The sequence below is a fragment of the Microcaecilia unicolor genome, chromosome 6, assembly GCF_901765095.1.
Source record: "Microcaecilia unicolor chromosome 6, aMicUni1.1, whole genome shotgun sequence".
In the NCBI taxonomy this organism is placed as follows: domain Eukaryota; kingdom Metazoa; phylum Chordata; class Amphibia; order Gymnophiona; family Siphonopidae; genus Microcaecilia; species Microcaecilia unicolor.
This window is the reverse complement of record NC_044036.1, coordinates 184,772,025-184,795,800: the sequence shown is the minus strand read 5'-3', so window position 1 is coordinate 184,795,800 and position 23,776 is coordinate 184,772,025. Positions and strand designations below refer to the sequence as shown.

Sequence of the window (23,776 nt, the reverse complement as noted above, 5' to 3'; positions counted from 1 at the left end):
CAAATGCTGGACATGGATGGAGGAGAGGGGAGAGAGATGAAGGAGATGCATATGGATGGAAGAGAGGGGAAGGAGATGCATATGGATGGAGGAGAGGGAAGAGAGAGGAAGGAGATGCATAGGGAGGGAAGAGAAAGGAAGGAGATGAGGGAAAAGGAAGAGAGGAGAAAAACTGCGCATGGATGGAGAAACTAGGCAGAAGCTGAATCCACTCTATACCTCCTCCAGTCAAGTCTATGGAGGACCCAGCTTTTACTTATGGATGCAGGGCAAGAAATGAAGAAAAAAGGAGGAAAGTAAAGAAAGGAAGCCCTGGAAACGGAGTTAAGAGAACAGATGGAGAGCAGCATGATCAGAAAAACAAAGTCACCAGACAACAAAGGTAGAAAAAAATCATTTTATTTTCATTTTAGTGTTTGGAATATGTCCACTTTGAGAATTTACATCTGCTGTCTTATTTTGCAATGTATAGCAATGTGGTTTTTTTTTTCTGGTATTGTGCTGCATGCAGAGTCTAACTTCTTAGGATTTCAGGTTAATTTTTGAAGAATTTGAAGAGGTGCTATCTCTGTTCTACATGTGTGACTGCAGGCCAAGTGTCTGAACAGGGATCTGTTTGTTAGGTTCTGAGATTTTGATAACATATTGTTTCAGGTTTGGCAAGACTGCTCTCCTAAGTCCTGTCCTGGCAGTTGGCAGTTCTTCCTGCATGATGGTCGGGTAGCGTCCTTGTCCACCGCTGATCGGGCAACAAAACATTTAAACTTGAACCTGAGCCTGCCTCTCTGCACGCCCCGATCTACCTGGTGGCTAGCCCGTGGCTTTTGGACTTCGTCGCTGAACATCTGCGGCCTGCCCCATCCGTTGACATCCAGCTCTTCCTGCTCTGCCGCCGCTCAGCTTCGGACCACCGGCATCCTTCAACAATCAGCTGTTCGTTGCTGTCGGAACCTCGGAGCTCCGCTGTGCTGTTGCTGTTCTTGCTCCATTGCTGGAGGACCTATCCGGCGGTGCCTTGGGAGCAGCATCGTTTACCCTGCTCCAATTAGACACTTCTCCTTACCCCGTTTCCTCTCCTTTTGCTGCCGTCATCCATGATCTCACTCCCTCAGCACTCATCTAGAAGAGCTGCACGACTTGGTGCATTATTTACAGTATCTCCTGCTACAGTGGCTCTGTTTTAACTGACTTAAGTGTTCTCTTGTTCCTGGAGCTGCTCTTCTTCTGCCAGATATCTGCTCCATCCCAACAACTCTGCAGTCACCTGCTGCCTGCTCATCAGCTGCTTACTTTGTATTCTGCATGGTTTCAGCAGTGCAGTCCCTGTCATGCTTCTCCTCCAAGTCTCTCCTCATCCTCTATTTCATCACCCTCATCCGGGCCTCCCTCATGTCGCTCATATCTGACTGTAGCAACATTCCTGTGCTGGTCTCTGCTCGGACAGCTTCTAGACTTTCAAATCATCGCTCTTCGGCTGCTCTTTCTGGCCACCACTCCATCGCTCTTCATAGGCTTGTCACTCACCGCAGTTGCTCGCCAAGGCAAAATCACCTTAAGTATCTCTCCTGCTCGGACAGTCCACCGGATCCATGCCTATCCGTCAAAGTGGGCTACATCAATGCCAGGTCTGTGGTCAACAAGCCGGAATCAATCTCGGACTAGCTCACCCAGGATAATCTCTTCATCACCGAAACCTGGATACGTGACTCTAAGGACCCTATTCTCCTTTACCTCTGCCCCCCTGGCTTCAAAATTGTACACTGGACTAGGCCAGGGAAAAGAGGTGGAAGCCTGGCTGTGATTTATCGCTCAAGCCTCTGAGTTGACTCCCTAGATGAATCCATAACGCACCGTCTGGAAATCGCTTCCATCAAGGTCCACAGCAGATCCCTTCAAGATTGTCTTTGCTGTGTTCTGTTCTACAGACCGCCAAACAATTGGATCGCCTGTCAGGCCGAGTTCATGGACTTTATCTCTGCTTCCTGCACGAATTATTTCAACCTCCTTATTCTTGGCGACCTGAACCTACACTTAGAAAACCAACACTCTCCCAACGCTAGTCAATGCCTGAATTTCCTCAACCTCCTGGATTTTCATTACCCTGATCTGCATCCAATGCACTTTAAAGGTCACACCCTTGATCTCTTTGCTTTTAAGTTCCTCAATGACTCTGTGTGGCAAATTCTTCCTGGTCTGCCATCCCTTGGTCTGATCACTACCAATTGCGGTTTACCATCCGCTGGCGGAAGACCAGCCATCCACTCCCTGAAAAGCCCACTACTTATTATGCAAGAGGGGAAATTGATCTGAGATCATTTTGGAAACAAATTTATGGATGTGACTGGAAAGCAAATGCAGACTCCTTTGATTACCTTACTCATTGGGAGAGCAGGTGTCAAGACATCTTGGACGGTCTTGCACCTTTGCAACTTAAATCCTCCTTCCACCGCAGATCTAAACCTTGGTTTACTCCTGAACTCAAAGAGTTGAATCAACAAACTAGAAGGCTGGAGAGAGCTTAGTTTAAGTCCACAAGCCTTAACAGCTTGGAAGCATTCTTGACGCACTTACAAATATGCAATTAAACAAGCCAAGAGAGCTTTTTTCCATAAAAGAATTCAAGCAGTTCAGTTGGATGCTCGGAAGCTATACCGTCAGCTGTCCTCTCTTCTAGACACCACTCCAGTTACTTCACCAAGTACTGATATGCCTTCAGCGTCCCAGCTGGTCAACTATTTCAGGGAAAAAATCCTTCTACAGAACTCGCTTCCCCAGAACTCCACTAGTGCTGGTGCCTTCCTTATAGGCCTTACGGCCCCACTAGTCCCCTGCCCTGCTGACCGTGATTGGTCCTCCTTTGTTGAGGTCACCACTGCGCAGGTCTCCTTGGCCCTTCGCAAGTTTTCGTGGACGCACTGCAAGCTGGATGTCTGCCCCAACTACCTACTACAATCGTCACCGGAGTGCTTTGTGGCTGACTTTACATCCTACCTAAACCATATGCTTCAGCGCGGTCGTTTCCCTGCGGCTCACGGTCACATTCTCTTAACGCCAATCCCAAAGGACCCGAGGTGTGAGCCTAGCATTATTTCTAACTACCGCCCTGTTGCTACTATCCCATTGCTGGTCAAGACCATGGAGAGTATGGTTAATTCCCAGCTCGCTGATTATTTAGACAAATTTTCAATTCTTCATGGCTCCCAATCTGGATTCCGATCTCACCACAGTACCGAGACAGTGCTGGTTACTCTTCTGTCCAACTTTTGGAAGGAATTGTCTTTTGGGGAAAACATCTTGCTCCTACAATTTGATTTGTCAAGTGCGTTCGACATGGTTGACCACAATCTCCTCCTTACGCTGCTAAGTGAATTTGGAGTTGGAGGCACCGTCTTGAATTGGTGTCGGGAATTTCTATCTTGCCGATCCTACCGGGTCAAAGTCCAATCCACTATATCTCCTTCCTGGAAGTCGCAATGTGGAGTTCCTTAAGACTCACCCCTTTCGCCTACCCTCTTTAACATCATGATGACCCCACTGGCAACAGCCCTTTTCAACCATGGCCTGAATCCCTTCATCTCTGCTGATGATGTAACCATTTACATTCCTTTCCAAACTTCCTTAGCTGAAATCACAGCGGACATTCAGAATTGTCTTAACATTATGGTCAACTGGGCAAGTACATTTAAGTTTAATCTAAATAAGAAAAAAACACATTGCCTCAGTCTGTCCTCACCGTTCAAACAGCCTATCCAGGGCACGATTGCTGCGCTTGACTTCTCCATTCCTATCTCTACTACTACTACTATTTAGCATTTCTATAGCGCTACAAGGCATACGCAGCGCTGCACAAACATGGAAGAAAGACAGTCCCTGCTCAAAGAGCTTACAATCTAATAGACAAAAAATAAATAAAGTAAGCAAATCAAATCAATTAATATGAACGGGAAGGAAGAGAGGAGGGTAGGTGGAGGCGAGTGGTTACAAGTGGTTACGAGTCAAAAGCAATGTTAAAGAGGTGGGCTTTCAGTCTAGATTTAAAGGTGGCCAAGGATGGGGCAAGACGTAGGGGCTCAGGAAGTTTATTCCAGGCGTAGGGTGCAGCAAGACAGAAGGCGCGAAGTCTGGAGTTGGCAGTAGTGGAGAAGGGAACAGATAAGAAGGATTTATCCATGGAGCGGAGTGCACGGGAAGGGGTGTAGGGAAGGACGAGTGTGGAGAGATACTGGGGAGCAGCAGAATGAGTACATTTATAGGTTAGTAGAAGAAGTTTGAACAGGATGCGAAAACGGATAGGGAGCCAGTGAAGGGTCTTGAGGAGAGGGATAGTATGAGTAAAGCGACCCTGGCGGAAGAGGAGACGGGCTGCAGAGTTTTGAACCGACTGGAGAGGGGAGAGGTGACTAAGTGGGAGGCCAGCAAAAAGCAGATTGCAGTAGTCTAAACAAGAGGTGACAAGGGTGTGGATGAGGGTTTTGGTAGAGTGCTCGGAAAGAAAGGGGTGGATTTTACGGATGTTGTAAAGAAAGAAACGACAGGTCTTGGCAATCTGCTGGATATGAGCAGAGAAGGAAAGAGAAGAGTCAAAGATGACCCCAAGGTTTCGAGCTGAGGAGACAGGGAGAATGAGAGAGCCATCAACAAAAATAGAAAACGGGGGGAGCGGGGAGTTGGGTTTGGGGGGGAAAATGAGAAGCTCGGTTTTGGTCATATTTAACTTCAGGTGGCGTTGAGACATCCAGACAGCAATGTCAGACAAGCACGCTGAAACTTTGGTTTGGATGCAAGGTGAGATATCAGGGGTAGAAAGGTAGATTTGGGAGTCATCAGCATAGAGATGGTAGGAAAAGCCATGGGATGAGATTAATGAACCAAGGGAAGAAGTGTAGATAGAAAAGAGGAGGGGACCAAGAACAGAACCCTGAGGTACGCCGACAGGCAGAGGGATAGAAGCAGAAGAGGATCCACCACAGTGGACACTAAAGGTGCGGAGGGAGAGGTAGGAAGAGAACCAGGAAAGGACAGAGCCCTGGAATCCAAGTGAGGACAGGGTATCGAGAAGTATCTCAACAGGGTATCTCAACAAGTGTGAAGCTTCTCGGGGTCACTCTGGATTCCAACCTGACTCTCGACCTCCAAGTATCATCAATTGTGAAGCGTATGTTCCTCTCCATGAGGTCTCTTAAGCATATCAAGCAGTTCCTGCCGTTCGACCTCTTCAGGACCCTACTCCATTCCCTCGTCCTGAACCATTTCGACTACTGCAATGGAATTTACACTGGCTGCAAAGAACATACCCTTAGGAAACTCCAGACTGTGCAGAACACGGCGGCGAGGCTTCTATTTGGCAAATCTCGGTTTGTAGCAGCAAACCCCCTTTGTGAACAGCTCCACTGGCTCCCAATTAAAGAACGTATCGAATTTAAACTCTGTGCTCTTACGCATAAGATAGTTTATGGGGACACTCCTGCTTATATGTATAGCCTGAATGACCTTTCTCCACGAAATTCCGTGAGGTCGTCCCGCACCTATCTCAATCTACACTTTCCAAAGTGCAGAACCTTGAGATACAAGCTACGTTTTGGATCCTCTTTTAGCTTTATGAGTCCCCGTTATTGGAATGCATTACCACTATCATTAAGAGTGATATCCGATCACAGCCTGTTCAAGAAGTCCCTAAAGACATACCTATGTGATCAATCATACTCCTCTGCTGCTTGACCTCCTGCAACTCCTCATCCCTTTATCCTTTTGTTTCCCTCCCTTCCCCTCTCTGCCTTATTCTCTGTTGCTCTAGCATTACTATGTTACTACTTTACTTGAATGTTGTAAGCCACATGGACCTTCAGGATTGAGAAAAATGTAGTCCTTTAATATCACAAATACCCGACACGGGCCGTGTTTCGGCGTACAACCGCCTGCATCAGGGGTCAATAAACTCCTATCGGTCAACTTGCAAACTGTGGCGCAAGAGGTAAGTGAAACAATCGGGGTAAAACTCGCGGTTTTCAGTATTGGAGGCGTCTTTCTGAATATAGACGAGCTATTCAAACAACGGGAGTTTTACCCCGATTGTTTCACTTACCTCTTGCGCCACAGTTTGCAAGTTGACCGATAGGAGTTTATTGACCCCTGATGCAGGCGGTTGTACGCCGAAACACGGCCCGTGTCAGGTATTTGTGATATTAAAGGACTACATTTTTCTCAATCCTGAAGGCCCAGTGTTTGCTTTTTTTGTTTGCCTTGTTGTATTTGTATGCTGTTTTCCCTCTCTTTTGTGACGCCACATGGAGCCTGCCTCAGTGGGATTTTGTGGGATATAAGTGTTCACAATAAATAAATAAATAAATAAATAATTTGGTTTGTGTCATTTTGGGTATACTGGAGTTGTAACAGCTTACAGAAATTATTTATAATGAAAAAAACCATGTTATTTTTCTTCTATACTGGTGTAATATTTTCAATGATGCTTGTTTATATGTGCTATGGCTGGTAAACGGGGTGTGGCTACTGTGGGTGTGACTACTGTAGGGGCGGAGCCATTGTGACTCCGACCCTGGATGGGTAGGGGCACCAGAAACCCTAGCACCAGCCCTGGCAGAGGAGGCAGCAGCTGAGATGAAGCACTGATCACGATGACTCTCCACTGCAGGAAAACACCCAAGGAATTGGGTGGAGAGAAAGAAAGATTTCTGTGGGGGATGGCAGCACTGATTTGTCCCTGCCCTCCTCTTTGCTAGCAGCTGACAGAGCAAAAATCTGCCAAATTCACCACGGCACACTGGTTGGGAAATATGGATCTAGCCAGTTATTATTATTTATTATTTGTTGCATTTGTATCCCACATTTCCCCACCAATTTGCAGGCTGAATGTGGCTTACATAGTACCGTGATGGTGATTGCCAATTCCGGTATAAGAATACAGAGTGTTGATTGCGTTAAAGTTCATGAGTAACAGAGTGAATTAGGTAGTCAAGGATGAAGAGTTAAGTTTTGTCCAGTTCTGGTATAAGTTTAGTTGTGCTGCAGGGTTCAGGTGTTTAGGTTGGATCGTTATGGTATGCCTTTTCGAACAAATTGGTTTTTAATGATTTCCAAAAGATTGTTAGGTCATGCATTGTTTTCATGATGTTTGGTAGTGCATTCCAAAGTTGTGTGCTTATGTACGAGAAGCTGGATGCATATGTTGATTTATATTTTAGTCTTTTGCAGCTTGTGTAATGGAGATTTAGGTATGTGCGTGCTGACGTTTTTGTGTTTCTAGTTGGTAAGTCTATAAGGTCTGCCATGTAGATCGGGGCCTCACCGTGAATAATTTTGTGAACCAGGGTGCAGATTTTGAATGCAATTCGTTCTTTGGGAGCCAATGTAGTTTTCACATAGGGGTTTGGCACTTTCGTATCTCGTTTTTCCGAATACGAGTCTGGCTGCGGTGTTTTGGGCAGTTTGGAGTTTCTTAATAATTTTTTCTTTGCATCCGGCATAGAGTGCGTTGCAGTAGTCTAGGTGACTTAGCACCATTGATTGTACCAGGCTGCGGAATATTTCTCTTGGGAAGAAAAGTTTTACTCATTTGAGTTTCCACATTGAGTGGAACATTTTCTTTGTTGTAATTTTTGCTTGGCTTTCTAAAGTAAGGTTTCGGTCGATGGTGACTCCAAGAATTTTCAGGCTGTCTGATACAGGAAGAGTGTAATCTGGGGTGTATGTAATGGTGGGTTTGTTTGTATTATATTGTGATGAAAGGATGAGGCAATGTGTTTTTTCTGTGTTGAGTTTTAGTTGAAATGCATCCGCCTATGGCTTCATAATTTGCAGGCTAAGTTCGATTTTGTTTGTAATTTCTGTTAGGTCGTGTTTAAACGGGATGTATATCGTGACATCGTCAGCGTAGATGTAGGGATTGAGGCCTTGGTTAGATAGGGATTTGGCTAGTGGGGTCATCAGGTTGAAGAGGGTCGGCAAAAGCGGTGAACCTTGGGGTACTCCGCATTCCGGTTTCCATGGTGATGATATATTCAATTTTCATATCACTTGGTATGTTCTTGTAGTTAGGAAACCCTTGATCCAGCTAAGCACCCTTCCACCGATCCCGAAGTATTCTAGGATGTTTAGTAGTATTTTATGGTTTACCATGTCGAATGCACTAGACATGTCAAATTGTAGAAGGAGTACACTTTTGCCTGTTGCGATTTCTTGTTTGAATTTGGTGAGGAGAGTAATTATTACTGTTTTGGTACTGTGGTTGGAGCGAAATCCTGATTGTGACTCGTGTAGTATTGAAAATTTGTTTAAGTAGTTGGTAAGTTGCTTAGTTACCATGCTTTCTAGCAGTTTGACTACCAGAGGGATGGATGCTACCGGGCGATAGTTGGTGATTTCACTTGCTTTTTTCTTTGGATCTTTAGGTATTGGTGTGAGTAGTATGTTGCCTTTGTCCATGTTGCAGCATGTAGTTTAGGTGTGATGTAAGGTCTGCTATGAAGCGTTGAGGGGCTGATTTTTATAGGTAGTTGGGGCATGTGTCCAGTTTACAGTAAGATTTGGCGAACCTGTTAATCGCTTGGGCTACGATTTCGTCAGTAAGGAAAGCAACGTTTGTCCAGATTCGGTCTGCTGGATATTCACCGATGATTGTGTCCATGCAGTCCATGAATTTTTCGATGTCAGTGGTGTTCTGTGATAGCGTGGTGCGTAGGTTTGCAATTTTCTCATTAAAGTATTTAGCAAGTTTGTCTGCAGATGGTGTGTCTGTATTGGTTGTGTTGACCAATTGTTCACGAGTTGGTATAATTTATGCGTGTCTTTGTAATCTGGCCCTATTTTGGTTTTATAGTAAGACCTTTTGGTTTGTCTTATTGCATATTTGTATTTTCTTTGCATTTGTTTCCATGTGTTGAGTGTGTGTGTAACTTTTATTTTTGTCCATGCTCGTTCAAGCCTCCTGGCTTGTGTTTTTAGTTTTTTCAGTTCTTTGTTGTACCATGGTATCGAATTGTGTCTACATGAGGTTCTTGTTTGTAATGATGCTATTAGGAGTCACGGACCAAGAAAGGGATCTAGGTGTCATCGTTGATGATATGTTGAAACCTTCTGCTCAGTGTGCTGCTGCAGCTAAGAAAACAAATAGAATGTTAGGTATTATTAGGAAAGGAATGGAAAACAAAAATGAGGATGTTATAATGCCTTTGTATCACTCCATGGTGCGACTGCACCTCGAATATTGTGTTCAATTCTGGTCGCCGTATCTCAAAAAAGATATAGTGGAATTAGAAAAGGTGCAGAGAAGGGCGACGAAAATGATAAAAGGGGATGGGACGACTTCCCTATGAGGAAAGGCTAAAGCGGCTAGGGCTCTTCAGCTTGGAGAAAAGGCGGCTGAGGGGAGATATGATAGAGGTCTGTAAAATAATGAGTGGAGTTGAATGGGTAGATGTGAAGTGTCTGTTCACGCTTTCCAAAAATACTAGGGGGCATGCGATGAAGTTACAATGTAGTAAATTTAAAACGAAACGGAGAAAATTTTCTTCACTCAATGTGTAATTAAACTCTGGAATTCGTTGACAGAGAATGTGGTAGGGGCGGTTAGCTTAGCGGAGTTTTAAAAAGGTTTGGATGGCTTCCTAAAGGAAAAGTCCATAGACCGTTATTAAATGGGGAAAATCCACTATTTCTGGGATAAGCAGTATAAAATGTTTTGTACATTTTTGGGATCTTGCCGGGTATTTGTGACCTGGATTGGCCACTGTTGGAAACAGGATGCTGGGCTCGATGGACCTTTGGTCTTTCCCAGTATGGCAATACTTATATATGTACTTATTTCATCTAATATGCTTCTGCATCTGTTGTCCCAGTTTAGGAGAGAATGTATTGAGTCCATTTGTGCTGTCCATTCATTGTTGTATATCTGCTTGGCCTCTCGTGGTATAGGTTGTGCGTTCATGTGTATGGTATGAGCCTTTTTTTTTTTTAGCTTTCCCAAATGACTGGTAGGTCACAAGTGTTTAGAAGATGTGCATTAAAAACTGTGCATAGAATGGCTCATCCCTGGCTATACCTTTCCAGTTTCCAGCAATTGTAGTTTAGATATGCACAGAAACTAGGCTGACATCCCTGACTGTTTAATAGTTTTTGACTGACCTGTCTTTTCTAAATTTATGTAATCCCTCTTTCATCTCTATTATAGTGCCTGCCTTTTAAATGCCCTACAGCAATGAGTTATACAAGCTAACTATACATTTTGCAAAGAAAGAAAAAGGAAAAGCCTCAGTAATGCTAAGGGGAAAGTGCTTTAATTCAAATCAATTCTTGTATACCGCTAATATCCCCTTTCCAGGGTTCAGTGTGGTTTACATTCTAGGTGAGACAAAAACAGAGAACATGAAATGAAACAGAGGTTGATATGGATAGTGTATTAAACGGTCTTTGGGAAGAGAGGCTTTTAGGCTCCTCCTGAAGTTAAGGTAGCTATTGACTGTTCTAACAGTAATAGGTAAAGATTTCCATAAGTACAGGGAATAAAGAGTGATCTTCCAATATCGAATTCCCTTATGAAACGATGGTGCTAGCGTCAGTTGTTCTCCGAGGACAAGCAGGCTGCTTGTTCTCACATGTGGGTCGACGTCTGCGTCAACCCGGGAACCGGGATTTTGCAAGCAAAATATTTTTAAAAGTCTAGCCAGAGTCTTCTGGCGTGCGTGCAGCGCACAACGCGCATGTGCGGACCGATTTCCCACCCGGCGCGTGAAAGTGTTCCTCAGTTATTTTTTCTCCGCGTTGAGGTGCGGTCGAGTTTTTCCCCTGCTCCTCTCAGGCCCGGGAAAGAGTGTCATTTGTTTTTGTGGCTTTTGCCTTATTTCTTTTCTTTTTTTAATAGAAATTTACAGTTTTAAAAAAAAAACTTGCCGTAGTTTTATTTTTTTTGCCCTTTTAAAGTTTCCTTTGTTTTTTGACGTGGCCAGCTCAGGCCGCGCAGTCGGGTTGTTCCCTTCTTTTCGTGCCCTTTTTTCTTTTAACAGGCACGGTCACGTCTTTTGATTTCGCCGAAGCCGTTTTTCCTTCCATGTCATCGAAGACACCTAGCGGCTTCAAACGTTGTATTCGGTGCAACCGGACCATCTCGGGTACCGATACCCACGCCTGGTGTATCCAGTGCCTTGGGCCCGACCATAGGCCAGCCGCTTGTAGTCTGCATGGACTCAAGTGTCTCGAGAGGCCCAACGAGAGAAGCTTTTTGGGGCTCGGTCTGGTCCTTTGACATTGACCGGTACCGAGATCTGCTGCGTCAACATCGACATTGAGGGACGCATCGACATCAGGAGCGAAGGTAATGGCTGCGGAACGACCAACTCGTGCTGGGAGCAGTGAGGCATCGAGTGGGTCTCCACCTGTCTCGAGGCCTCCTGGGACTGACCTTCGTTGGACCCAGCCCCGAGGAGACATGAGGATTCCACGTTTTCCTTATCGGTACCGAGGAGTCTCGATGACAGGCATCGAGTGAAGGCGAAGAAGCACCGTCATTGTTCTTCTTTGACACACGGTGGCTGGGAGCACCGGGACGTCGAGGGATTCAGCACCCGAGAAGCGTTGGCACCAATAGGATCGCTCTCCCTCTATTCAGGAGGTGCCAATGCGTCAGTCTAGCAGCCCGGTACCTGCTCCTGAGCCTTGACAGATTCTGTCACCGACTCCTTTACCGACCCCGCAGCTTTGTCCGACAGCAGCTCTCGACGAGCGCATCAGGGCCCTGCTTCCAGAGCTTCTGGAAGGGTTGTTGCGACAGTCTGCTTCGGTGTCGGGGGTGCTTGTGCCTTCCATACCATCTACTGCAGCGGTATCTGGCCCTTCGCCTGTGGTGAGGTCCCCGACCTCGGTGCCACCTGCGGTTACCACCCAGGTCGACTCCCCTTCGACGTCGGTGGAGGAAGCTTCACCGGAGTCCAGGCGGGCGTTGACTTCTCTGCACCGCCATCGAGGACGTCGTTCCTCGGCATCGAGGCAGGCTCAGTTTCGGACTGCTCTGAGAGATGTCTTGTCCGATACTGAAGATGAGCGTTCGTGGGAGGAAGAGGAGGATCCCAGGTACTTTTCTTCTGATGAGTCCTATGGGATTCCTTCTGAACCTTCCCCTCCACCAGAAAGGAGACTTTCTCCACCAGACAGTCTATCCATTACCTCCTTTGTCCGGGAAATGGTTGCGGCTATTCCCTTCCCTATGGAGATTGAGGATGAGCCCAAGGCTGAGATGCTCGAGGTCCTGGATTATCCTTCTCTGCCTAGAGAGGCTGCAATGGCTCCTTTGCATAATGTACTACATGAAGTCCTTATGCAAAACTGGGCGTTCCCTCTGTCTAATCCCGTGATCCCGAAAAGGACTGAATCCCAATATCGGATCCACGGGGAGCCTGGATTGATGAAGTCTCAGCTACCTCACAATTCCATAGTGGTGGACTCCGCCCTCAAAAGAGCCAAGAGTACTAAGGACTATGCCTAAGCGCCCCCAGGCAGAGAATCTAGAACCTTGGACTCTTTTGGGAGGAAGGTGTATCAAGCCACTATGCTCGCTGCCAAGATCCAAACATACCAGCTCTTCATGAGCATCCAGTTGCGGAACTCGGTGAGGCAATTGTCTAGCTTGGTTGATGCACTCCCTCCGGAGCAAGCCAAGCCTTTTCGCCAGGTGGTCAGGCAGCAGAAGGCGTGTCGAAAATTCCTGGCCAGGGGTACGTTCGACACTTTTGATGTAGCATCCAAGTTTGCTGCCCAAGGTATAGTGATGCGTAGACTCTCATGGCTGCAGGTCTCTAACCTGGATCATTCGGTCCAGCAGCAGATGGCGGATGTTCCTTGCCGGGGGGATAACCTTTTTGGTGAGAAAGTAGAGGATCTGGTTGACCAGCTCAAGAAGCACAATGATGCTATGGATTCTCTCGCCCGCCGGGTGTCTTCTGCTACTACCGCCTCATCTAGGAGGTTTTTTGGAGGGAAGAGGAGTGCTACCTATTCCTATGCTAGGCATAGGTACACTCCTGCTTCTTGGCAGCCTGTCCAGGCTCAGTCCCAGCGCGCTTGTTCTCGTCAACAGTGTGCGCCCAAGGCCTCTGCGGCTCCCCAGCAAAAGCAAGGGACTGGCTTTTGACTGGCTCCAGTTCAGCATAGCCTCAGTAAAAGTGTCTGTGCTGGATGACTTGCCGGTTAGGGGGGTGGGGGTGATATTTTTTTCACCAAAGGTGGCCTCTCATAAACTCCAACCGGTGGGTTCGTCAAATAGTCTGGTCAGGATACACCCTCAATCTGGAATCCAAACCTCCAAATTGTCCACCGGGAGCTCATTCTTACAGTTCCCAGCACAAACAGGTACTTGCAGAGGAACTCTCAGCCCTTCCGAAGGCCCAAGTGATCGAACCCGCTCCACCAGGGGAAGAAGGGCTGGGATTCTATTCCAGGTACTTCCTTGTGCAAAAGAAAACAGGGCGGATGCGTCCCATCCTAGACCTAAGGGCCCTGAACAAATTTCTTGTCCGAGAAAAGTTCAGGATGGTTTCCCTGGGCACCCTTCTTCCCATAATTCAGGGAAATGATTGGCTATGCTCTCTGGACTTAAAGGATGCTTACACACACATCTCGATACTTCCAGCTCACAGGAAGTATCTTCGATTTCGGCTGGGAATACAACACTTTCAGTACCGCCTTTTGGCCTGGCGTCTGCACCCAGGGTGTTTACCAAATGCCTAGCTGTTTTTGCAGCATCACTACGCAGACTGGGAGTGCATGTGTTTCCTTATCTCAACGATTGACTGGTGAAGAGCACCTCGAAGGAGGGTGCTCTGGAGTCCATGCGAATGATTATTCGGGTGCTAGAGCTACTGGGGTTCGTCATAAATTATCCTACATCCCATATCACCCCAGTCCAAGCATTGGAATTCATTGGAGCCCTGCTGAACACTCAGACAGCTCGAGCTTATCTTCCCAAGACAAGGGTGGACAATCTTCTGTCCCTGGTGTCCATGGTTCGAGCGTCTCACTAGGTCATGGCTCGGCAGATGTTGAGACTTCTGGGGCACATGGCTTCCACAGTTCATGTCACGCCCATGGCACATCTACATATGAGATCCGCTCAATGGACCCTAGCTTCCCAGTGGTTTCAAGCTGTGGGGGATCTAGAGGATGTAGTCCAACTGTTCACCAGCTTTCGGAATTCTCTCCACTGGTGGGGAAGACTCTGCTGAAACTCAGGCAAGACCGCAGAACCATGATTCTGATAGCGCCCTTTTGGCCTCGTCAGATTTGGTTCCCTCTTCTTCTGGACTTGTCCTCCGAAGAACCGTGGAGATTGGACTGTTTTCCGACCCTCATCACTCAGAACGAGGGGTCGCTTCTACATCCCAACCTCCAGTCTCTGGCTCTCACGGCCTGGATGTTGAGAGCTTAGAATTTGCATCCTTGGGTCTTTCAGAGGGTGTCTCCCGAGTCTTGCTTGCTTCCAGGAAAGATTCCATGAACAGGTGTTACTCTTTCAAATGGAGGAGGTTTCCCGTCTGGTGTGACAGCAAGGCCCTAGATCCTCTTTCTTGTCCTACACAGACCCTGTCTGAATACCTTCTACACTTGTCACAGTCTGGTCTCAAGACCAACTCTGTAAGAGTTCACCTTAGTGCGATTAGTGATTATCATTGCCGTGTAGAGGGTAAGCCTATCTCTGGACAGCCTTTAGTTGTTTGCTTCATGAGAGGTTTGCTTTTGTCAAAGCCCCCTGTCAAACACCAGTGCCATGGGATCTCAACGTCGTTCTCACCCAGCTGATAAAAGCTCCTTTTGAGCCACAATTCCTGCAATCTGAAGTACTTGACCTGGAAGGTTGTTTTCTTGGTGGCTGTTACTTCAGCTCATAGAGTCAGTGAGCTGCAGGCCTTATATCAAGTTGCAACAGAGTAGTCCTTCGCAAGCACCCTAAGTTCCTGCCAAAGGTTGTGTCAAAGTTCCATCTGAACCAGTCAATTGTCTTGCCAACTTTCTTTCCCCGTCCTCATACCTGCCCTGGTGAAAGCAGTTTGCACACCTTGGACTGCAAGAGAGCATTGGCCTTTTACGTGGAGCGGACAAAGCCCTTTAGACAGTCCGCCCAGTTGTTTGTTTCTTTTGATCCCAACAGGAGGGGAGTCGCCATCGGAAAACGCACAATCTCCAATTGGCTAGCAGATTGCATTTCCTTCACTTATGCCCAAGCTGGGCTGTCTTTAGAGGGCCATGTCACGGCTCATAATGTTACAGCCATGGCTGCATCAGTGGCTCACTTAAAGTCAGCCTCCACTGAAGAGATTTGCAAGGCTGCAACGTGGTCATCAGTCCACACATTCACATCTCACTACTGCCTTCAGCAGGATACCCGACGTGACAGTCGGTTTGGGCAGTCGGTGCTGCAGAATCTGTTCGGGGTTTAGAATCCAACTCCACCCCCCTAGACCCATTTTTGTTCTGTTCCAGGCTGCACTCTCAGTTAGTTATGGTTTCAGGTCAATCTCTGTTATGTCCTCGCCGTTGCGAGGCCCAATTGACCAATGTTCGCTGTTTTGAGTGAGCCTGGTTGCTAGGGATACCATACCCCACATGTGAGAACAAGCGAAGATACATACCTGTTGCAGGTATTGTCCGAGGACAGCAGGCTGATTGTTCTCACAAACCCGCCTACCTCCCCTTTGGAGTTGTTACTGTTTCTTTTATGCTTTTGATTTAACTGAGGAATGCGTTCACGCGACGGGCGGGAACTCGGTGCACACTGCACGTGCGCCAGAAGACTCTGGCAAGACTTTTTTTTATATTTTGCTTGCAAAATGCCGGTTCCCCTGCTGACGCAGACGTCGACCCACATATGAAAACAATCAGCCTGCTGTCCTTGTAGAATACCTGCTACAGGTATGTATCTTCACTTTCTTTCAGTCTGTTAGACTGGACCAAACATAGTGAAGAAGCCCTAGTCAGCCATTCAGATATGAAACCTTGTAAGATTTGGAAAACTAAACAAGCAGCTTTAAACCTAATTCCTTCTGATACAGGAAGCCAGTGCAGTTTGTTGAGATATGATGAGACACTTGTATATCTGTTCTGTTTGAATATTAGTCCAGTGACTATGTTCAGTATAATTTGCAATTTTTTTCTTATATTGACACTTAATACCAAGAAATAGGATATAATAATAATCTAGGTATGATAGGATTGAAAATATTTTAAATGGAATACAAAATCTTATTTTTCCTATACCACTTTGTTTACTGAGACTTAACATCATGCCTTTAATGTCACCACAGCAAAGCGGTTTATGGACATTTTCCCTGTATTATCTTCATTCTGTAGAACAAGTATGTACTGGACCACCAGAACAGCTACATTTTGCAATTTATCAACACAACCCCACTCTGACTGCATTCTAGCTGAATATTCATAGTACAGATGGAAAACTTATTTAGCAGCGACTGCTCAGAAATCCTATTTTCTACTGCACAGATTTTCTGAACGTTAATCAAAAAGAACAAAATTACAGAGCATTAATGAGACAAAACCAACATGGAATTAGTGAAGGGAAAATCACCAATCTACTACATTTCCTTGAAGGGGTGAATAAACATGTGGATAAAGATGAGCCGGTTGATATTGTATATCTGGATTTTCAAAAGGCATTTGACAAAGTACCTCATAAAAGACTCTAGATGAAATTGGAGAGTCGTGGATAGGAGGTAGTGTGTTCTACTGTACATTAAAAACTGAGAGTAGGGTTAAATGGTCAGTATTTTCAATGGAGAAGGGTAGATACTGGGGTTCCCCAGGGGTCTGTGCTGGGACTGCTGCTTTTTAACATATGTATAAATGATCTGGAGATGGGAGTAACTAGTGAGAAAATTAAATTTGCTGACGACACAAAGATATTCAAAGTTGTTAAATCGCAAGAGGATGTGAAAAATTAGAAGAGGACCTTGGGGGACTGGGAGACTGGGCATCCAAATGGTAGACGGCGTTTAATGTGAGCAAGTGCAAAGTGATGCATGTGGGAAAGAGAAACCCGAATTATAGCTACGTAATGCAAGGTTCCACATTAGGAGTCACCGACCAGGAAAGGGATCTAGGTGTCATTGTTGATGATACGTTGAAACCCTCTGCTCAGTGTGCGGTGGCGGCTAAGAAAGCAAATAGAATGTTAGGTATTATTAGGAAACGAATGGAAAACAAAAATGAGGGCGTTATAATGCCGTTATTGCTCGAATACTGTGTGCAATTCTGGTAACCGCATCTCAAAAAAGATATAGTGGAATTAGAAAAGGTACAGAGAAGGGTGACGAAAATGATAAAAGGGGACAGGATGACTTCCCTATGAGGAAAGGCTAAAGCTTGGAGAAAAGACGGCTGAGGGGAGATATGATATAGGTCTATAAAATAATGAGTAGAATGGAACGGGTAGATGTGAATCGCTTGTTTATTCTTTCCAAAAATACTACGACTAGGGGACATGCAATAAAGCTACAAAGTAGTAAATTTAAAACAAATCGGAAAAAATATTTCTTCAAGCAATGTGTAATTAAACTCTGGAATTTCTTGCCAGAGAATATGGTAAAAGCAGTTAGCTTAGCAGAGTTAAAAAAAAGGCTTGTTAAGCCATTATTAAGATGGACGGGGAAAATCCACTGCTTATGTCTAGGATACAAATACAAAATCAATGGCTATGTTTTGTTCCCAAGGGGGCTCTGTATGAATACACAACAATAGTGGGACAAAACTTGTATGTGGCAATATATATCTTATAGGCTGTAGAGGTTATCTCATAGCATTTTTAGCGACTGTGTATATCAGCGTATCATATGCCTCACACGTCTGCAATTGTAATCATAGACTACCTCCAGCCAGCCAGTAGTTTCGTGTTATATTTAGACTTTTAATTGAAACGTACTGCTGTCTCAAAAACTTAACATTATTGCACACATAAAAAGCAAATAATGCACCAATTCGACTTAACTTAAGGGCTCCAGACTTTATGTGTTGTCTTCGGTAGTGAAAGTTCAACAGTTTGAATCCCAAATTTGTGGAGCCCTTATAGGCAACTCCGTTGTTGTGGTAAGCCCGACAGGACCCTGTTTCGCGGTCTCAAGCTTTGTCAAGGGCAAAAACCTAGCAACAGTGTCTTCTATCTCAGATAGAAGACACTGTTGCTAGGTTTTTGCCCTTGACAAAGCTTGAGACCGCGAAACAGGGTCCTGTCGGGCTTACCACAACAACGGAGTTGCCTATAAGGGCTCCACAAATTTGGGATTCAAACTGTTGAACTTTCACTACCGAAGACAACACATAAAGTCTGGAGCCCTTAAGTTAAGTCGAATTGGTGCATTATTTGCTTTTTATGTGTGCAATAATGTTAAGTTTTTGAGACAGCAGTACGTTTCAATTAAAAGTCTAAATATAACACGAAACTACTGGCTGGCTGGAGGTAGTCTATGATTACAATTGCAGACGTGTGAGGCATATGATACGCTGATATACACAGTCGCTAAAAATGCTATGAGATAACCTCTACAGCCTATAAGATATATATTGCCACATACAAGTTTTGTCCCACTATTGTTATGTCTAGGATAAGCAGCACAAAATACTGTTTTGGGATTGGGAAAATCCACTGCTTATGTCTAGGATAGGCAGCACAAAATACTGTTTTGGGATCTTGCCAGGTACTTATAACCTGGATTGGCCACCTTTCAAAACAGGATTCTGGGCTTGATGGACCTTCGGTCTATCCCAGTATAGCAACACTTGTGTACTTATATTTGTAATATACTAAGTTAGTCCAATAAAAAGGAATCATCTTCTTTTCTTTATCTCTATAACCACAGCACAAAAAAACTGTATTGGAGGATTTCATTCCTGATTCTAATGGCTTGTTTTAAGTTCCCCTGTGTTCTTGAAGACAGGGTTTTTCTAATGTCTTATACATTAGCAACCCCAGCAGGCTCAAAGAGTATAAAAGGAGAATCTCAGTTCCTGCCAAATACTGCTTCCAGCATTTATCAATGTGGATTTAGTTCACACCTTTTTCAGTAGTAGCTCAAGGTGGGCACATTCAGGTACACTAGGATTTTCCCTCTGGATTAAATGACTTGCCTAAGAAACAGCACTGGAATTTGAATCAGGATTCCCTGGTTGTCAGTCTGGTGCTCTAACCACTAGGCTACTCCTCCACTCCAGAGGAGCTTTGATAAGGAACACAGGCTAAACTTTAGAGGGAACCTCCCAGTGAGTTAAAACAGATAATGAGAGAAGCAAGCAGCCCTACCTGTAGGAGCAATTTAGCCTACAAGACCAAGCAGCATCTCTGCAGCTACTTGGGGCAATTATTCCAAAAAGAGGTGGGAGGGGGTCAGATATGAAGACCCACTGATCTTGCCTAATATGCAACTGGAAGCCTATGTAAAGCTGAAATATATGTTTGACTGGGAAAAGGACTTGGGCCAGATGTTATCGGATACTCAATGGGAAGAAACTTTTGTGTTTCAGCCTGGTTGAAGGAGAATACTCTGAAGACCTTAATGCACTGGTGTATCACTCTGAATAGACTGCAGTCTTTTCTTCCACGTTATAACCCTCAGTGCTGGAGGAACTGCAGGGAACTGGGCACTTATTTACACATATGGTGAAACTGTACATGATTTCTGGGACAAAATACAAGATATTTCATCTTCTACATTTGGAGTTTCATTACAATTTACTCTTGAGATATTTATTAAATGTTTTGCCATCAATACATAGGGACAGGCACAAGGGCTATTTTAGTTGTATGCTGTACACTGCCTTGGGTGAATCTCTTCATAAAGGTGGTTAATAAATCCCAATTAAATATATGCGGCACGGGCAACCACTGCTTTTGACTAAAAGATGCACACTCCTTTATCTGTCACTAGATGGCAGCAGAGACAACAACATGTTATGGAGAAATTAACAGAGCTATTGAAAACTTGGAAGAATCTTTTTGAGCACTACTGGGATCAGTTGGAACAGCATTTGGACCTAGGGTGATCTTTGGGAGAGAATTAGGAAGGGGGGGGCAGGGTTGGATGCTAGTTATAGAGGTAATTCTGTCAGGGGATCTTTTACTAAGCCACAGGAGCATTTTTAGCTCGCAACATAAATCAGCTGGCGGTAAACGTTACTTGATGTATAATAGATGCAGGTACTTTCTCTGTCCCTAGTGTGCTCACAATGCAAGTTTTTGTACCTGTGGCAATGGAGGCTTAAGTAACTTGCCCAGGGTCACAAGGAGTTGCAGTGGGAGCTGAACCCAGTTCTCCAGGATCTCACTCTGCTGCACTAATCATTAGGCTACTCCTCCACTCCCAGTGCCTTATCAATAAATGTCAAACCTTTTATTGGGTGGTGTGCTGAAGCCAGAGGAGGATGGAAAGATGCTGTCATTACTCTGGCCGCCCCATCTGTCAATGATTGGCATCTGAGCATGCACTTTGTTTTCCTCTCTTCCTCAGTGTTTTCTATGGCTCCTCTAAAGACAAGGGCTATATCTGAACTGATGGCACAGAAGTAAACATTTTCATACTGTATTACATGTAGATTCTTCCATAAAGATCAACTTACCCACTGCCCAATAGAAGACCTCCAGCCAATTATGCAAGATTCCAGCCAGGAATGGGAGCAGATATATGACCCCTTCATAATGGTGCAACGTTTTATGCGAACCCCATCTTCCACCACAACATCAGCACCAATCGTCACATTGGGACCTATGCTGCAGTTCTTACCAACCTTAGCGCTAGGGTGCTAGAATAGAGAGAGAAAACAGTCTATATTTATCTGGACATAGACACATTTCTAGAGGACTAGCTCCTTTTTATTTCCATTCAGTTTTGTCAAGTGCCCTGGTGAAAGTAGACTTCCTCCTATAAAGCAATGCTGCTTACCTGTAAACAAGTGTTCTCAGAGAACAGTAGGCTGTAAGTTCTCGATGGATGGCATCATCCAATCGAACCCACAGATGTAAAAATGAGTAACTAGATCTTAAAGTTTAGCGAACTTTCTAGCACAGTTAACAGGAATCCAACTGCTTGGGGAAGTGGGTGGGCACTGTGAGTAGGGCTGTACTGAATACTCGTATTTGATTTGGCCCCGAATACATTATTTGTATTTAGCCAAATAGTGATTGAAATTCAAATAAGAATAATCCGGGGCTCTACTGTTCTAAATCCTACTGAAATAAACATTTGATCTCCAATTTCATGTTGATTCTTTTATTTGTTATGTTAAAGCTCAGTGCCCATTATTTGTATTCGGTATTCGTATTTGGCCAAGTAGTAAAATATGCTATTTGGTACAGCTCTAATTGTGAGGACTCATCTTGCTGTTTTTGTAAGAACACCTGTTACAGGAATGAAAATGGAAAAGAAAGAAGCCTTATGTGATATGAATGTGTGGACAGAAGTCCACGCTATGCTTTGCAAATCTACTGACCTCACGTCATCACCACGGCTCTGACATTGGGGGCCTTGGCATACGCTTCCAGGTTCAAGCCCACTTGGGCATAAGCAAGATGAAAATCTCTTAGCCAATTTATTTTATTTAAGAAATATTTAAACGCCCTTTGCATATCCTCAAGTAATTGGCCAAAGTGACATAGCATAAAGCTACAACATAAAATAAACATAACTGCCTTCAAACCTAACCATTATTATTATTACTATTATTCATTTGAGGAAATAACCTGGTATTCAGAATTTTAAGGGAGATTCCATTATGTAACTTAAATCGATAGGTGGCTACTTGGAGGTGAAGTGGTTATGAGGGACTGTTTCTTTAAATAAAGGACGGTTGAATCGAGAGGTTATGTACTTAACCCCGGTAGGAGAAGATACGAGTATGAAGCCTCAGCATTGGAAGTCCGGGACTTCGTCTGGACAGCAGTCCCACTGGTAAGCAGCCACTACTATTATTAACAATAATGTTATAAAATGATGGTTTAATTGTGTTGCCAATGTAACTAAGATGGTTGTGATTTGGGCACATGTTGTTGAATTGTTACAGATTATGGGAAGTGGTTCCTCCTTGTTGGTGGAGGTGTACATTGTACTTATGAAGGCCTGAACCAAGCAGCTTCAGTGCTGCTAAGTATCTAATATCTAAGAATTAATGTACAGACGATGAGAAGTGGAAATTTCTCTTTTTTCTGTAAATTACAATGATATTAAGCAGGCCAGGTGAAGCAAGTACCCCCACCTCTTCCCCCCACCTTCCTCTGACCAAGCAAGTGAAAGACAATGAGCTCCTGCCATTTGTTGTCCATTTGCTGTTCACATGAATGTGTGTATTAGCCTTTGAGAGACTTTTAGGATGCAGATCAAAGGAAGTTCCAGGTGTAGGGGGCAGGGTTGACAAAGGAGAGAGAGATAGAAATCCTGTAATAAGGACTGGATAAGAAAACATTATTGCAGAAGGGGGAGAATCTCTCCCTTTGAATATGGCCAAGAGACAGAATTCTTTCCCATGCGAAACAGAATTCTTTCCCATGCCCTTGGAAGTAAGGCTAATATCCAGGACAGAATTACCCTTTTACAACCACAATCAGGTAACACCTTATTTCCTTCTCTGCCTAGAACAATTCAAACACTATCTCCCTGGTCCCTGGAGTCAAAAGCAATAGTTCTATTGACAAGAGAAACATAACACCTCTATAACAACTCTATAAGGAAACAATAATTAACCTTTTTCTCCTCTTTCAGAATAGGAGAAAATACTAATTAAAGGATTAAGAAAGGTATGTCCAAGACACTTGGACAGCAGACCAAATGCATCCTCAAAAGGAAATAGAAACAGATGCTATATATTTCTTTATTGTCAGGAGATCCTGCCTGAATATGGGATGCTAATTAAGGGGGGTAAGAAGAAACCCTTCCCCCCTTCCTGTGCTCCTCTGGTATTGAAAGGGAAAAGAAATCCTATATAATATCTCTCTGCCAGACAGGAGGCAGGTCAGTGTGCAGTGCTCCTGTCTCATGCCAGAGAACTGGGAGTCTGCCCTGGCCAACTTTTCATTTGTAATTTCTATTTCTGTAATATGTTCTTATTTCTACCATATCCTAGACTATTCCTATGACTATCTTCTTAATTTTTTTATCCTAATCTCTGGATAATTAAATAAACCAGTGTTAACCCCGAGAAGCGCTTCTCTGGTCCTTTTTTTCTTTATTTCAGTCTAAATAAGTTTTATCTGCTGTCCAGCTCTTAAGATATCGATTGGGAGGAATTGGATTGTGTAAGTAGTGCGGACCGTGGTTAGAGACTCTGGAGGCCGCACGAACAAGCACAAACATCCTGAAGAAGTACCACGAAATGAGGTCATGCATAGAGGAACTAATGGTCAGTGATCTGATTGAATTTGGAGGTTTTCATGGAAGCCTTTCAGCTACACTGAAGCGTCATTATAAATGGAGTTCATCATGCTATTTATATTAAGGATTCACAGTCGATGATCGATTGGTGGAAGCGCAGTCATTATTAACTCTGAAAACGGAGCCTCAATCACATGGAGTTGCAGCGTTTAATGCTTAAGTATTCATACGAGTGACTGTCAGCGCTCGAATTTAAAAACGAGGCTGCTATACATTTTTGAGATTCAAAAACGCATAAGAATATAACAACAAAGGAGCTGCTGCATTGACAAGATTGTTGAGATAAATGATATAAACTTATTATGCAATTTCCTAAGGGACTGTTACGGTGTGGTACTGTTCAGTGCTCAAAA

General features: G+C 44.5%; 1 protein-coding gene across 3 annotated transcripts in view; it reads right to left on the bottom strand.

The window, feature by feature from the left end:
• The window catches only part of GMPPB (GDP-mannose pyrophosphorylase B), a 159,363-nt gene that overhangs the window by 3,633 nt on the left and 131,954 nt on the right, over positions 1-23,776 (bottom strand). For all 3 annotated transcript variants that reach the window (XM_030205300.1, XM_030205302.1, XM_030205301.1), the window contains one exon: positions 20,620-20,802. In XM_030205300.1, the coding sequence (XP_030061160.1) occupies positions 20,620-20,802 (183 nt within the window). The remainder of the gene's footprint in view (positions 1-20,619; positions 20,803-23,776) is intronic.